The following is an 11,772-nucleotide window of genomic DNA, read 5'->3' as shown; positions in this document are numbered from 1 at the left end:
CTCCTGTGGCAGCAGTGTCCATCACTTTTAGCTGTCCCCTGGAAACACTTCCGTTGTGTTTTCTCACAACATGGTTGTGAAAAAAAATGGTATGTGTGTGTCATTTGAAAAAATGGCTGTGTGTACCAAATGAAAAGACGAGTTCCATTTTGTGAACAGGTAAGAGACTTGATGGCAAAGAGTCATCTTGCAAAGGGAGTCTCAGGTTTAGCATTTTGTGTGTGAGGTTTTCAGTTTTCTGTGTGCAGTTTTGAGAAAGCCGTTTTTGTTTTGAAAAACGTGTTTTAACAATTGTGAAAAACTGTAAGCTGTATGAACTTTGATGAAGGTTTCGGCTGCAGACCTGGTTCAGAGTCTCACGCTGGTCAGGTGAGTCATGCAGGGGGACACAGGACAGAGAGAGATTTACTGTCTCAGCTCTTTTTAAACACAAGGACCAAGTTTAAAATAAAAAGAAAATGCTGCTGATTCCTCATAGTGTCAGTTTTATGAGTTATTATTCACAAATATGAGGCTGCAGCTCGGACTCGATGGAGTCTGACTCCACTCAGAGTAAATCCCCAACAGCAACAGGCAGATATGTTCTCACTCTGGAATGTGGCTGGTTTTACATTTCCCCTCCTCCTGAGTGGATTGTTGTCAAATCAAATGTGTGTTGTTGTCCCTTGTGTGTGTCAGATTTACTGCTGCACCGGCTTCCTGTCGCTCACCGGGCAGCTGCACCAGGTGAAGGCCGACCTGCTGGGCTGGTGGCTCTGCGAGAGGCAGCTGAAGTCCGGAGGTCTTAACGGACGACCTGAGTAGGTCTGTGCTGCACAGATGTCAGTGCCTCATGTTTTACTAGAACAGCAGCGTTCAGGTTCCTGATTACCTTTGGCTGCTTTGATGCGTCTCGAGTTTTGGGAATTATTTTTGGAAGCATGTGGTCACAGGGGAAATTAAGCCTTTTGAAATAGGACAAGTATTTTCCTTTCACCATCCTTCAGAGTTATAAATAGAAAACATGTAGCACGTCAAAGAAAACACACAATGCAGTTCTTAAATTAAATGTGTCGAAGGAAAGACACACACAAGAGAATCATCTCTTTACATTTCGAACTTTAATGATCAGATTTTCTACACATTGGTTTTTTCCTTGTTGATTTTTTGCAACCGATAGAACTTAATCTCTCTTTAATGTGTTTTTATCAGCACCAGTTATTCTCAAGAAGGCGTAATGCTCACACTACAATGCAGGTTATGTTCTGTAGGTGGGAATTGTTGTGTAGAATTTTACTTTAAAGTCGTCAAACACAACAAACTTTCTAATTGAGTTTCAGTTATTTTACCCAACCATTGTAAAACATATTTCTACCATTGCAACTGTTCCCCTCAGCTTCCTGACGTGTGCTACTCATGGTGGGTGCTGGCGTCACTGAAGATCATTGGCAGGATTCACTGGATCGACAAGGCCAAGCTGCGAGCGTTCATCCTGGCCTGCCAGGACGAGGAGACGGGGGGGTTCGCTGAAAGACCAGGAGACATGGTGAGCTGCACACACACACACACACACACACAGACACACACACACACACACACACACACACACACACACTTACACACTGCCCTGCTGAGCACAGCCATCCCCCCTGCTGGATGTCAGGAGCAGAGAGAGGACCACCACACATCCTAGTCCACATTTCACACACAGGCTTCTGACTCCGCTCACGAAGGAGAAGGTGTGAAAGTCTCTGAGCTTTCCTGTCTTCAAACCCTCAACCACTCGTTATCCATTCACGTCAGGGTTCTTCGGGGTCGCTGTGAGAAGATGATGAATTTGAGAAATGGTCTTAGACGAATGTAATCTTTTTGTTATGAAAAAGGCCCGGAACTCATTAAACAACATTCCTTAACTTTTGTTCATTATGTCAGTTTGAATGAAAACTTCTCTTGGGCCCAGGAAACAGGTGTGGGAATGTTTCAGCCTCTTTCTTGCTCTCGTCACCTTTTCATCAAACCAAGGAGGTTATTACTGTCATTATTTGTTTATCTGACCAGAGGAAGAGACGCTGCTTCTCCTTCCTCCTCCGTTCTGCTTGGACTGAGGTAGATTCAGTTTTCACTCGATAGTTTTGCACATTTAACCTTGATGGAGTTGACGGATCAGACGAGTTCAGCTCAAAGGTTCAAGTTAGGTTTTCTGTTGTGTTTTGGATTAAAGGCGTCATCATCTCTTCTTCCCCAGGACAACCTGTTCCTAATTAAATAACCTGGGCAAACTTTTAACTTTCTTCTCCTTATCGTAGAGCAGTCAAATTAACAATGTGCTCCAGGTTGTAATGGATTCTCCCTTGAGTCTGTCCCCTCACCACAGAATCTCACAGAAACAAGCTCAGTAGACTTTGAGTCATCCTGTCATAGCAGAGATAATCACGCGTCTCACAGTTGGAAGTACAACCATGGGACATGTTGCAAATAACAACAGTTCTGTTCATGTCATTGTGATAATAATAAGAAATTCTACAGAACAGAGAGATTGTTATCTAGGAAAGCGTTGGAGGAGGGAGACAGGAGGAGCTGGAACACATGATGGTGTCTCATCATGGGATCGTTTAATGTCTTATTCACAGGCTCAGCTGAATTAAATCCACGTGGATCAGTGCCAGGTTGTGTTGCCGCTCTGGGCAGAGGGCTGCGTTTGTCTTCACTCTGTGTGTAGAGGATTTCCAGTCTTATGTTTTGAAATATTTAACATTTATGAGCTTTGTCAAACTTGTTGATTTGCACTCGGACGTCCCTGTTGTTGCGAACAGGAAGTGAATCCGATATTAAAGCTTCAGTTCCACTATTTAACATTTCTCAGCCTTGTGTAAACATTGAATTCATGATTTAATTACATTATGAGGTTGTGGGTTTATACATTAACACCAATCAGAGGAGGTTTACTGGATAATAAATGACAACACAGTGAAACACTGGTGTAATAACATGAAATGTCTTCATAGAAGTTATACATGTTGTGTTTATGACTAACAATCATACATCTAAAGTGTTATAAACTCTTTGTTAAACGCCTGATAAATATTATTGTGTTTTTTCGTTGCTATGCAGATTTGTCAAATGTCCTCTTGGTTTTAAGTTATTCCTCATTTCTGGAACAAATGTGTCTGAACAAGAATCCAATGATCTTGGATTTGTGAGCTGCTATGATTGTATTTATGTTTGTTTATATTTAATTTAATTCATAGATATGGGGACTTTAAAGGATTACAAAAATGAGAATCTAATGATTAATAAAATTGAATCTAATATAAAAATACAGCCATTTCATTTATAAATGAGAAATAAAAATGTGAAATTTTATAAAAGTATATCAATTTAATTATTAAAACCTATTGGTTTAAAATAATTCAACCAAATCTAATGAAGTATAACCATAAAGTAATTACAAAATATGTATAAATATGAAAAAAATGAATTTCTAATTTCTTTATGTAGGTATTTGCTGATGCTACCATTTGTTTTTCATATTATTTCCATACATCTTTACATGTATATATACATATCTTGGAGCGAGAAGCATCCTTCAGGTTAATTGTAATTGAATATGAAGATAATGTAGATCTTTGAATCCTGAAACTATCTCTGATACATTTTGATAGGATGTCTGTCTGGAGCTGGAGTTCTTCACCAGATACTGGAAATACCTGTCAAACAATTATATACAGTCATATTTAACAGTGCAATATTATTGCTTGGACATAACCTAAATAATTCCCAATAAACTGAATCATCAGTTGATCACATGTCTCGAGCATCAATGTTCAGTGGGTGTGTTTTTGGCGACCTGGTGGTCACGTGACCACATTATGCCAGACGACACCTCAAACATGTCATAGCTTCATAAACACACAACCTAGATACACACATACAAAAAATGTTGCAAATAAGAACTATATGAGGCGACAAGCTGCTGATACACTTTCAACGACACGGTGCTGTTTGATTGTTTGGGCTTCGACCACTAAACAGACCAAACGAGTGGAACCTGAGTCGTTGATCCTGAGGCGAAGGCAGCTCATCACTCAGCTGCTCCTCCTGGTCTGAACAAAACACAACTGTCTCAGTTCATCACACATACACTGAGTCCTATCCCCTATAAGCACCAAACCATGGAAAGAACAAATCATGAGAACGAGCTTTTTTAAAATACTTTTTATTGACTTTTTAAAAGAAAGGTAAGAAAAAAGAAAACTATTCCAGATGTCTTCCTGCTGTAAGGAGGAGTTATTCTCGGCCCTGTCCCCCGGGGGTCTCCCCTCCTCAATTTCCATGGGGCTCCGCCTCCCGCAGCCAGGTGAAGAAGGCTGTGACGGTCTGAAGGGCCACGCCTTTACCCAGCTGCTCCTGGTCTTTGCCTGTCCCAGACTTGATGCACGAGTCCTCAGAACTGACGTCCTCGTCACACATGCAGGTGAAGAACATTCGGAGAAGGTCTGGAGAACAGATACAAGTCAGTCATCGTTTCAGCTGTGACCAAATGGAAATAAATCACAGTTTTCTGTGAAGTGAGACCAATTCCTAATCTTATCAATTCAATTGATGAGATTTGTATCTAGATAGGAAACAAACAATTGATGGTTTAGAAATTACTGAAGACGGCATTGTGTTTTGCAAAACTGAATTGGAGTCGTAGTGATGTTCCTCAAATGACCAAATCAAGTTAATGTCAGTGGAGAACACATTTGAGATTCAAACTTTTAATCCAAATTGTTCCAAATGTCCTTAAAGTGCTTAAGAAATATGAAAATCTACAATTCCATATAACAAGGCGACGTTTCTTCTACTGATGAGAATCATGTGACAAGAAGCAAAGCTCCAGAGAAGCTACTAAATGGACCTTGGAGTGAACTCTGAAGCAGAACTTACTTGGGGGCCCATCGAGGGTGACAATAAGCTCCTGAAGATCTTTAAGAGCTTTCATCTGTAGCTCCTTCTCCGAGTGCCGGTCCTCCAGGACCACAGGCAGTCCCTTCTGCAGGAGGGCGGCGTGCACAGGACAGCTGGTGTTTTCTGCACAGTGAAGAAGCAGGAGGCAGAGTAAATTCATCCGCTCTGCAGAGAGTACATATTGTAATCAGCGGTGCGATTGGAGCAGAGCAGAGGAGTCTCTGCTCCGGCTGGTGGGGAGCTTACCTTTCACTGCTGCCTGACACACAGCCGTCATCAACTCCGTCAGGTAGGGAGACGAGGTCTTAGACGATGGACGGGGGGCTGAGAGAGGCGGGGAGGGGAAGCTCCGGTTCTGTAGGGGGAGTAGTGGCCTGAGCTTCCCCACTCTCACCGGGGGCTCCAGGCAGCACAAGCCCAGGTGAGGCAGACCTCAGACCAGCTGTCTGCAGCTGGTTATTGGGCTTCCTGCGCCTCCTCCGCTTCTTGCTTGAACCCGTTCAACTGTTGGGGGACAAATAAACAAAGAGTCAGGAAGGATGTCAGTGTAAATGAGAAACTCTGATCATCAAGCTTTTCACCCAATTTGGAACTTCTACAAATTATTATCACTGACCTAAACAGAAGTGAAACAAAACCCTAATAACTTAACTAATTTCTTTTTAAGTCAATGCAAACTAGTTAATCAGAGTTATAAATATCCTGCTAACATGAGAGATACATATCAGAATCACAGAGACACTCTCCTCATGTTTCAGAGAAACCTAACACAGAGAGGATCCTTAAAATCAGACAGCGTTATCATCTCATACCTTTCCAGAGTTCCCCTGGCTTCAGAGCCTTGGTTCTGTTGAGGAGTGGGAACCTGTGCAGGACTAGAGGCCTGGGGCTGGAGTGCAGCCACGGGGGCTTCAGGCAGCACAAGCCCAGGGGAGGCAGACCTCAGACCAACGGGCTGCAGTGTTGGAGCATCATCTGGAAGAAGGAAAAGTACAGATGAAAACATGTCTTCAGAATTCAATCAGCAAAAGGTAATATTTGTATCAAGAACTACACTTTACAGTTCTTCACATATAAGTAATGTAATAAAAAAATATAAAACTGTTTACAAGCTGTGACATTTTGTGACTGTGACAGCTTCAAGTTCAACAAGCCTCATCATTAATGGAGATGTGGGGTTTCCAAGTTTATAATTGAGGGGTTCTCTGACTTTGACTGTTCATATCAGATTCTAAACCTTAAAGAGGATTTAGACTGCAGGCCCTTACCTGGCTGTATCTTGGTGTCCTCGCAGAGCAGTGGCTGCTGCACGCTCCTTGGCTCCTCCTGATCCTCAATCGTTGCCTCGTTGTGGATCTGCTGAACGGGTTTTGGATCCTGCCATGTTCCTGGTCATCAAACAGATCGGTGAAATAAATCTCTGTGGTAAAATCCATCTTACTTTGAAGAATTTGAATGTTGGACTCTTTACAATTGTGCAAATGAAAGGAAAATCAAGACCCACTCACCGAAACCAGGTCTATAGTATCCTGCAACATATACCGTATCCGAGGGGACGTCTTCCCCTCTGTGACGATATCTTCCATAGAGTTGAAATAGTGATCCATCTGAGAGAGGTGAGACACAGAGGGAGAAAGACGTTTAATTGGAGACATGAAGGTCATGTTCAGCTTGACTCCATTCAATCCATCAGACAGCAGGTTGCAGAATCACCTCTTAAATCAATTATCTGACACGTTCAGAAGAAAACATCTTGGTGGGATGAAAGCAGAGACATGAACTGATCTTCACTGCACTAATGTCAAAAACACTGCTGACAAAAAGTTCACATCACATCTTCATCCCTGCAAACAACGCATTTCTCTGAATATATAATTTTGGAAATGGAAACCAGCCGCATATAATCCTGTAGATTATATTCAAAGACAGCGGCTTATCAGCAGCTTGCGAAAGTTCACTGTCTTTTGTGGTTTGTCAGGGGTGGGCACTGTGAGCTGCATGTGAACAGTAAGTGGAATGAAGTCAATAGAGAACATAAGCATTCAGATAATATAAATAATTTGTTTTTATATATCAACAAATTAACATTTTCGTATCTGGATTATTTTGATTTTGCTGACTAATATATGTAAGTGTAACCGGTCTCTCTCTGGTGGTGATTTTCTCTGCGTTGTGTCTAAAAATGGATGACCAGGACTTGTTCTTTCCTTAACACAGGACTTTTATTTCTGTTCAGAGGTTCAGCAAAAGAACAGAAATCATTCATCATTTGGTCACATGTCGATCTCAGCCAGATCTAGAACATTCTCGTGTATAATAAAAACAAAAAGACCTATATAAGAAATAATAAGTTCCAATTTAGTCAAAGTATTCATAAAAATAAATATAAAAAACTATAATTTACAATTACCTTTGAATGTCTCACATTCAATCAAACACATCATTCAAATAATCAAATCTTATATTTCCAAAATCAACACGAGTCTTATGCAACAAAACATACCTGTTCAGAGGTTCAGCAAAAGAACAGAAAACATTCATCATTTGGTCACATGCCTAAAAAAAGAAATACACAGTTCAGAAGGCATTCTTCAGGACACAAAATGACGGACACCTACGCACTTACACAAGCAAGCTAGCAAACTTAATACATGTATGCTAGCTTGCTGTAACACTCTGAACTAACTCAAAAATGAAAATAAACCATAAAAGAATTAAACAACTCGACTAATATGATCGTATGAAACACATGACACATTTTAAACAACTTACAGATTACTTAAATTACAAACTTTACACATTAGTGTCGCGCTGTAAATGATACGTACGATCTCAGCCAGATCTAGAACATTCTGGTGAAAACCGGGAGGATAAATACAAATACAACATATATAAATACAAATATATAAATACAACAGCGACTCGCGACCAACAGAGGGCGCCAAACACATGTGAAACACAGTACAAAATCATTAATTAACAAAAACAGAAGGATTTCTGGCGGAATTAAATAATACTTTTAATACATGCTACATTAGGTTATGTTATCAAATGATGGCAGAGAGAAAATGTAATAGTTTTCCAGAACTCTTGTTAATAGAGTTCATAATTAAGGATATGCACGTTTAATAAATTGTGTTTTTTTCATTATTTGTGACAGATTTTCAAACTCCTTAATAAATAGTGGGTGTCGTCTGGTGTAGACTCTAGAGGCATCAAAACAATAAAACCTCATCATCTCACTGTACTGAATTGTGTTGCTTTTCACAGCATTATTCTGCATGAAGGCAGAGCTGAATATGAACCAATTGATCCATTTGCTGCATAAACATTTAGCAAGTTGTTGACTGCATATTGACACACTTCGTGCACACCCCTCCGATAGATGTTTAAAAGATTACACCTAATTCCTCCATCGTTTTTTGCATCTGATGAATTTAGAGTTTAGGAGAAAGCTATATTTATGTACTTCTCCAAACCCAATTCAAACAATTACATTACAAACACAAGACTCTCGTTCCAAAGACGACACACTTCTCTTCTCAACTAAGCGACCTGCTTACCGTGGCGAGGCAGTTGCACATCTTCGCGTAGGCCACCAATGAGCTGGTCTCGTCCATGGCTTTCTCAAACAGGAGGTCCACGACTCCTTTGAGCTGCTCCTCCGTGTCGATGGGCGAGTCCTTCACCTGCTTCACCAGCTGGAGGAACTTCTGAGGCGTCTGCCTGTTCAGGATGCTGCGGACCTCCTTGAACAGGTCCTGAGGGGAATGAGGGGAATGAGGGGATATAAAAGGTGTTATATCTGACTCTGGTTCCGCTGGGAGGCTTACCCTCTTCATACCTGGTTTGCAGGCATTCCCTGAATTCTTTGGCTGAACATCAGGTGGCACAAGCCCAGGTGAGGAAGACCTCAGACCAACGGGCTGCAGTTTTGGCTCATCATCTGGAAGAAGGAAAGGTACAGATGAATACAGGTCTTCAGTATTAAATCAGCAAAAGGTAATATTTGTACCACAAACTACACTTAACAGTTCTTCACATATAAGTAATGTGATAATTATCTGTTTAAAAACTGTGACATGTTGTGACTGTGACAGCTTCAGGTTCAACAAGCCAACCAGGGACTTTTTTTTTACGGCAAAATTTGTGTGTGAAACCGCCGCAGGAAGACCGATAACATAACGTACTATAAAAGGTTCCTTCTAAGTTCAAGGAGCCCTGCTGACATCACACTTTGTAGATAAGTAGTGTGTAGTGATCGTAGCAAATTGCTCTTTTGGGTTATTTCCAATATTTGTTATCTGTAAGTCTTTAACTAGATAATGTCCTGAGCGACAGCCAACAGACATGTAACAGTTTGGAGTCATGGTGATCTTCTTATGAGAAAGTGAGACGTGTAAATGACACAGGCGCTGTGCCCTGTCTGCCACACACATGGTGAAGAGCTGGCTGGTTGGGCAATCGTGAGAGAGAGAGAGAGAGAGATAGAGAGAGAGAGAGAGAGAGAGAGAGAGAGCCTGACCTGTTGTTGGGTGGGGCGAGAGGAGCGGTGACCTCCAGGAGGAGATGAATACCTGCTCCCTTGACCCTCTGCCATGATCTCCTCTAGGTCGTCCCTGCCACGCTGATCAGGGTCCAGGTTACGGATCTGGGAGGACAATGACACAATGTGTGTGAACCGTCAGCTGTGTTACACACTGTGAAGAACTTATACATGATGGATCAAATCTATTAACCATGGACATGAACTATAAATTGAAATAAAACATAAATACAAGAAAATATATAGAAATTGTATTATCGTTTTTCCATTTTTCATTCTGTAAAATAAAAGCAATATTGATATGTCTATGAAAGGCTCTTATCAGCTGACATCATAAGCAAAACAATCAATGTTTCTATAGAGATCAGATGTTAATATATTCAACTTAACATCTGAACTCAACCTAAATGAACCATTGAGCTCAGCTGAACCATTTGACCCAACTGACCTCAATTCTAATCTATTTAACTCGAGTCGAGTTGACGATTGAACTGAACTGAACTTGGGAATGTAGTTCCTGGAGCGGCCAACAGGAACTCCTAAGATACTCACCCATCTCTCCGCAGTCCGGGATGATGGATATTGTTCTGGGTAGTGAGGGTGCCTCCCCTCTGGCCCAGGACGAGGTTCGTAGGTGCGATGGTCCTGATACTGCTGAGGACGTCGCACATAGGGTTTTCTGTCGCGATACTGCAAGTTAAGAGGAGAAGTAGAAACTTATTATCAACAAAAAAAAAATGAGCACATTTCCCACATATTCCACTATTAACAAGTATATATACATTAACATGATGATAAATGAATTGCAGAGTTCCCAACCATTTTCAGTTTCCAATCTGCATCCACACCCGTTTTACCAGACAGCTGATTAGTTCCTCCACAAAGGAGGTTATGTTTTATTGTTACAGTTTCACGTTCAAGAATCTAGATGTTTAGAGTGGTAATTTCCATAAACTGGTGAAATCTAGTGTGGATCCAGATTTTGTGAATCAAATTAACTATTTTTAGGGAGGTGTCATCCCTCAGTTATATCAGAGAATGGTTATTTTGCCTGTGTTTAATGTGAGTCGTCCTTACTACTTATGTGTGAGTCGTCCTAGTACTTACCATCTTAACGTAGACTACACTGGTTGAACTATATGAGATTGACATTACAAATCAAATTTATAACTTATAACATATAAAATATCTACAGTCAGCACAGAAACCCTCCATTACGGACAAAGTCCCAACTCTCAACAACGGTTATCATAACAATCATAACAGCTGGTTGCTCTGAGGTGGGTGAGCTGTAAATGAAACACCGGAGGGACACTCACCGGGCGACTGTGGCTGTGCATTTATTGGCTGTGTCTGGGGAGAGTCCACTAGAAAGGGGGAGTCAGCATTTTGTCCCGGGTTGTAGGAAGACTGTGAAGAGAGGAGATGGACAGAGGGAGACGGCTTGATAAACACAAACCAGGAACTGTGCTGCAACCTGTCACTCCTCATTTATTCTACACAAGTCACACTTTACAAGAAGACATTATGCACATACTCAAGTTCATAATGTTACATTACATTATTACATTACATTACATTTCATTTAGCTGACGCTTTTATCCAAAGCGACTTACAATAAGTGCATCAACCCCGAGGGTACAGACACAGAACAACAAGAATCAAGAAAGTACAATTTCTTCAAATAAAACAAAATTACAAAGTGCTATAATTAAGTGCCATTTAAGTGCTACTAAAAGTGTTAGTTTCAAAGAGTTGTTAGTGTTGTTAGACACATTGCATCTATGGAAGCTAAGACTTCTGATGGAAGAAATGACCCATGACAAGGGTTTAAATATGTTAACATACGTCTGATGTAAGGGTTTAAAAGGACTAACTCTAACATAGCCTAACAAAACTTTTTTCCCAACTAATTGAGGGATGTAAACCTTTCCCTCAATGGCTAGCCTCGATTTACCAGCTGGTCTTCTGTATTTAGTTATTTCCCCATCCAACCTGCATCATATATGGAGGCCATTGTGGTTACAAGCAGAGAAGACAGTTGCCTTTAGTGTAAACTAACCAAACCTCTACCATTTATGGATTTGAGATCTTGTTTAAATTCAACCGAGAGCTTCTGCTCTAATAGTCCAGGCAAAGTAGAACGGCGGGGGTCTAGAGGCCAGTCTTAAAGCAGCTGTGCCATTACCCATTGGCAGAAGAATGATTGAATGGAGATTGGGCCGATGTATTTGTCATTCATATGAATGGTGTTACTACCTATGCAAATTGGGACATATTCAATAAGTGTGGAGCAC

At 41.0% G+C, this 11,772-nt stretch overlaps 1 protein-coding gene and 1 long non-coding RNA gene across 3 annotated transcripts; one reads left to right on the top strand and one right to left on the bottom strand.

The window, feature by feature from the left end:
• Positions 1 to 304: 304 nt before the first annotated feature.
• On the top strand, positions 305 to 1,522 carry LOC133968070 (uncharacterized). The gene is made up of 3 exons (XR_009924089.1): positions 305 to 369; positions 679 to 804; positions 1,376 to 1,522. It is a non-coding gene; the product is annotated as an uncharacterized LOC133968070 (long non-coding RNA).
• Positions 1,523 to 4,186: 2,664 nt separating this feature from the next.
• LOC133968064 (eukaryotic translation initiation factor 4 gamma 3-like) lies at positions 4,187 to 8,702 on the bottom strand. 2 transcript variants are annotated; one of them, XM_062403880.1, is made up of 8 exons: positions 8,493 to 8,702; positions 7,433 to 7,485; positions 6,438 to 6,536; positions 6,198 to 6,317; positions 5,742 to 5,904; positions 5,176 to 5,433; positions 4,909 to 5,052; positions 4,187 to 4,475 (listed from the first exon to the last, which is right to left on the bottom strand). In XM_062403880.1, exons 6-8 carry the CDS (start codon positions 5,204 to 5,206, stop codon positions 4,303 to 4,305), a joined length of 348 nt encoding a protein of 115 aa, XP_062259864.1. In that variant the 5' UTR covers positions 5,207 to 5,433; positions 5,742 to 5,904; positions 6,198 to 6,317; positions 6,438 to 6,536; positions 7,433 to 7,485; positions 8,493 to 8,702; the 3' UTR covers positions 4,187 to 4,302. The 2 variants fall into 2 exon arrangements, with proteins under 2 accessions (XP_062259864.1, XP_062259865.1); XM_062403881.1 differs by lacking the exon at positions 8,493 to 8,702 and adding an exon at positions 7,702 to 7,771.
• Positions 8,703 to 11,772: the final 3,070 nt, after the last annotated feature.

The sequence above is a fragment of the Platichthys flesus genome, chromosome 14 (genome assembly GCF_949316205.1).
Source record: "Platichthys flesus chromosome 14, fPlaFle2.1, whole genome shotgun sequence".
Classification (NCBI taxonomy): Eukaryota; Metazoa; Chordata; class Actinopteri; order Pleuronectiformes; family Pleuronectidae; genus Platichthys; species Platichthys flesus.
This window is presented reverse-complemented; position numbering and strand designations above follow the sequence as displayed.

Excerpts from the sequence above, each read along its gene's own strand:
- LOC133968064 (XM_062403880.1), bottom strand. The coding sequence starts at position 5,206 with ATGACGGCTGTGTGTCAGGCAGCAGTGAAAG. Across the intron at positions 5,053-5,175 it reads GTGTCAGGCAGCAGTGAAAG|AAAACACCAGCTGTCCTGTG; the intron begins GTAAGCTCCCCA and ends TTCACTGTGCAG. Across the intron at positions 4,476-4,908 it reads CACCCTCGATGGGCCCCCAA|ACCTTCTCCGAATGTTCTTC; the intron begins GTAAGTTCTGCT and ends TCTGTTCTCCAG.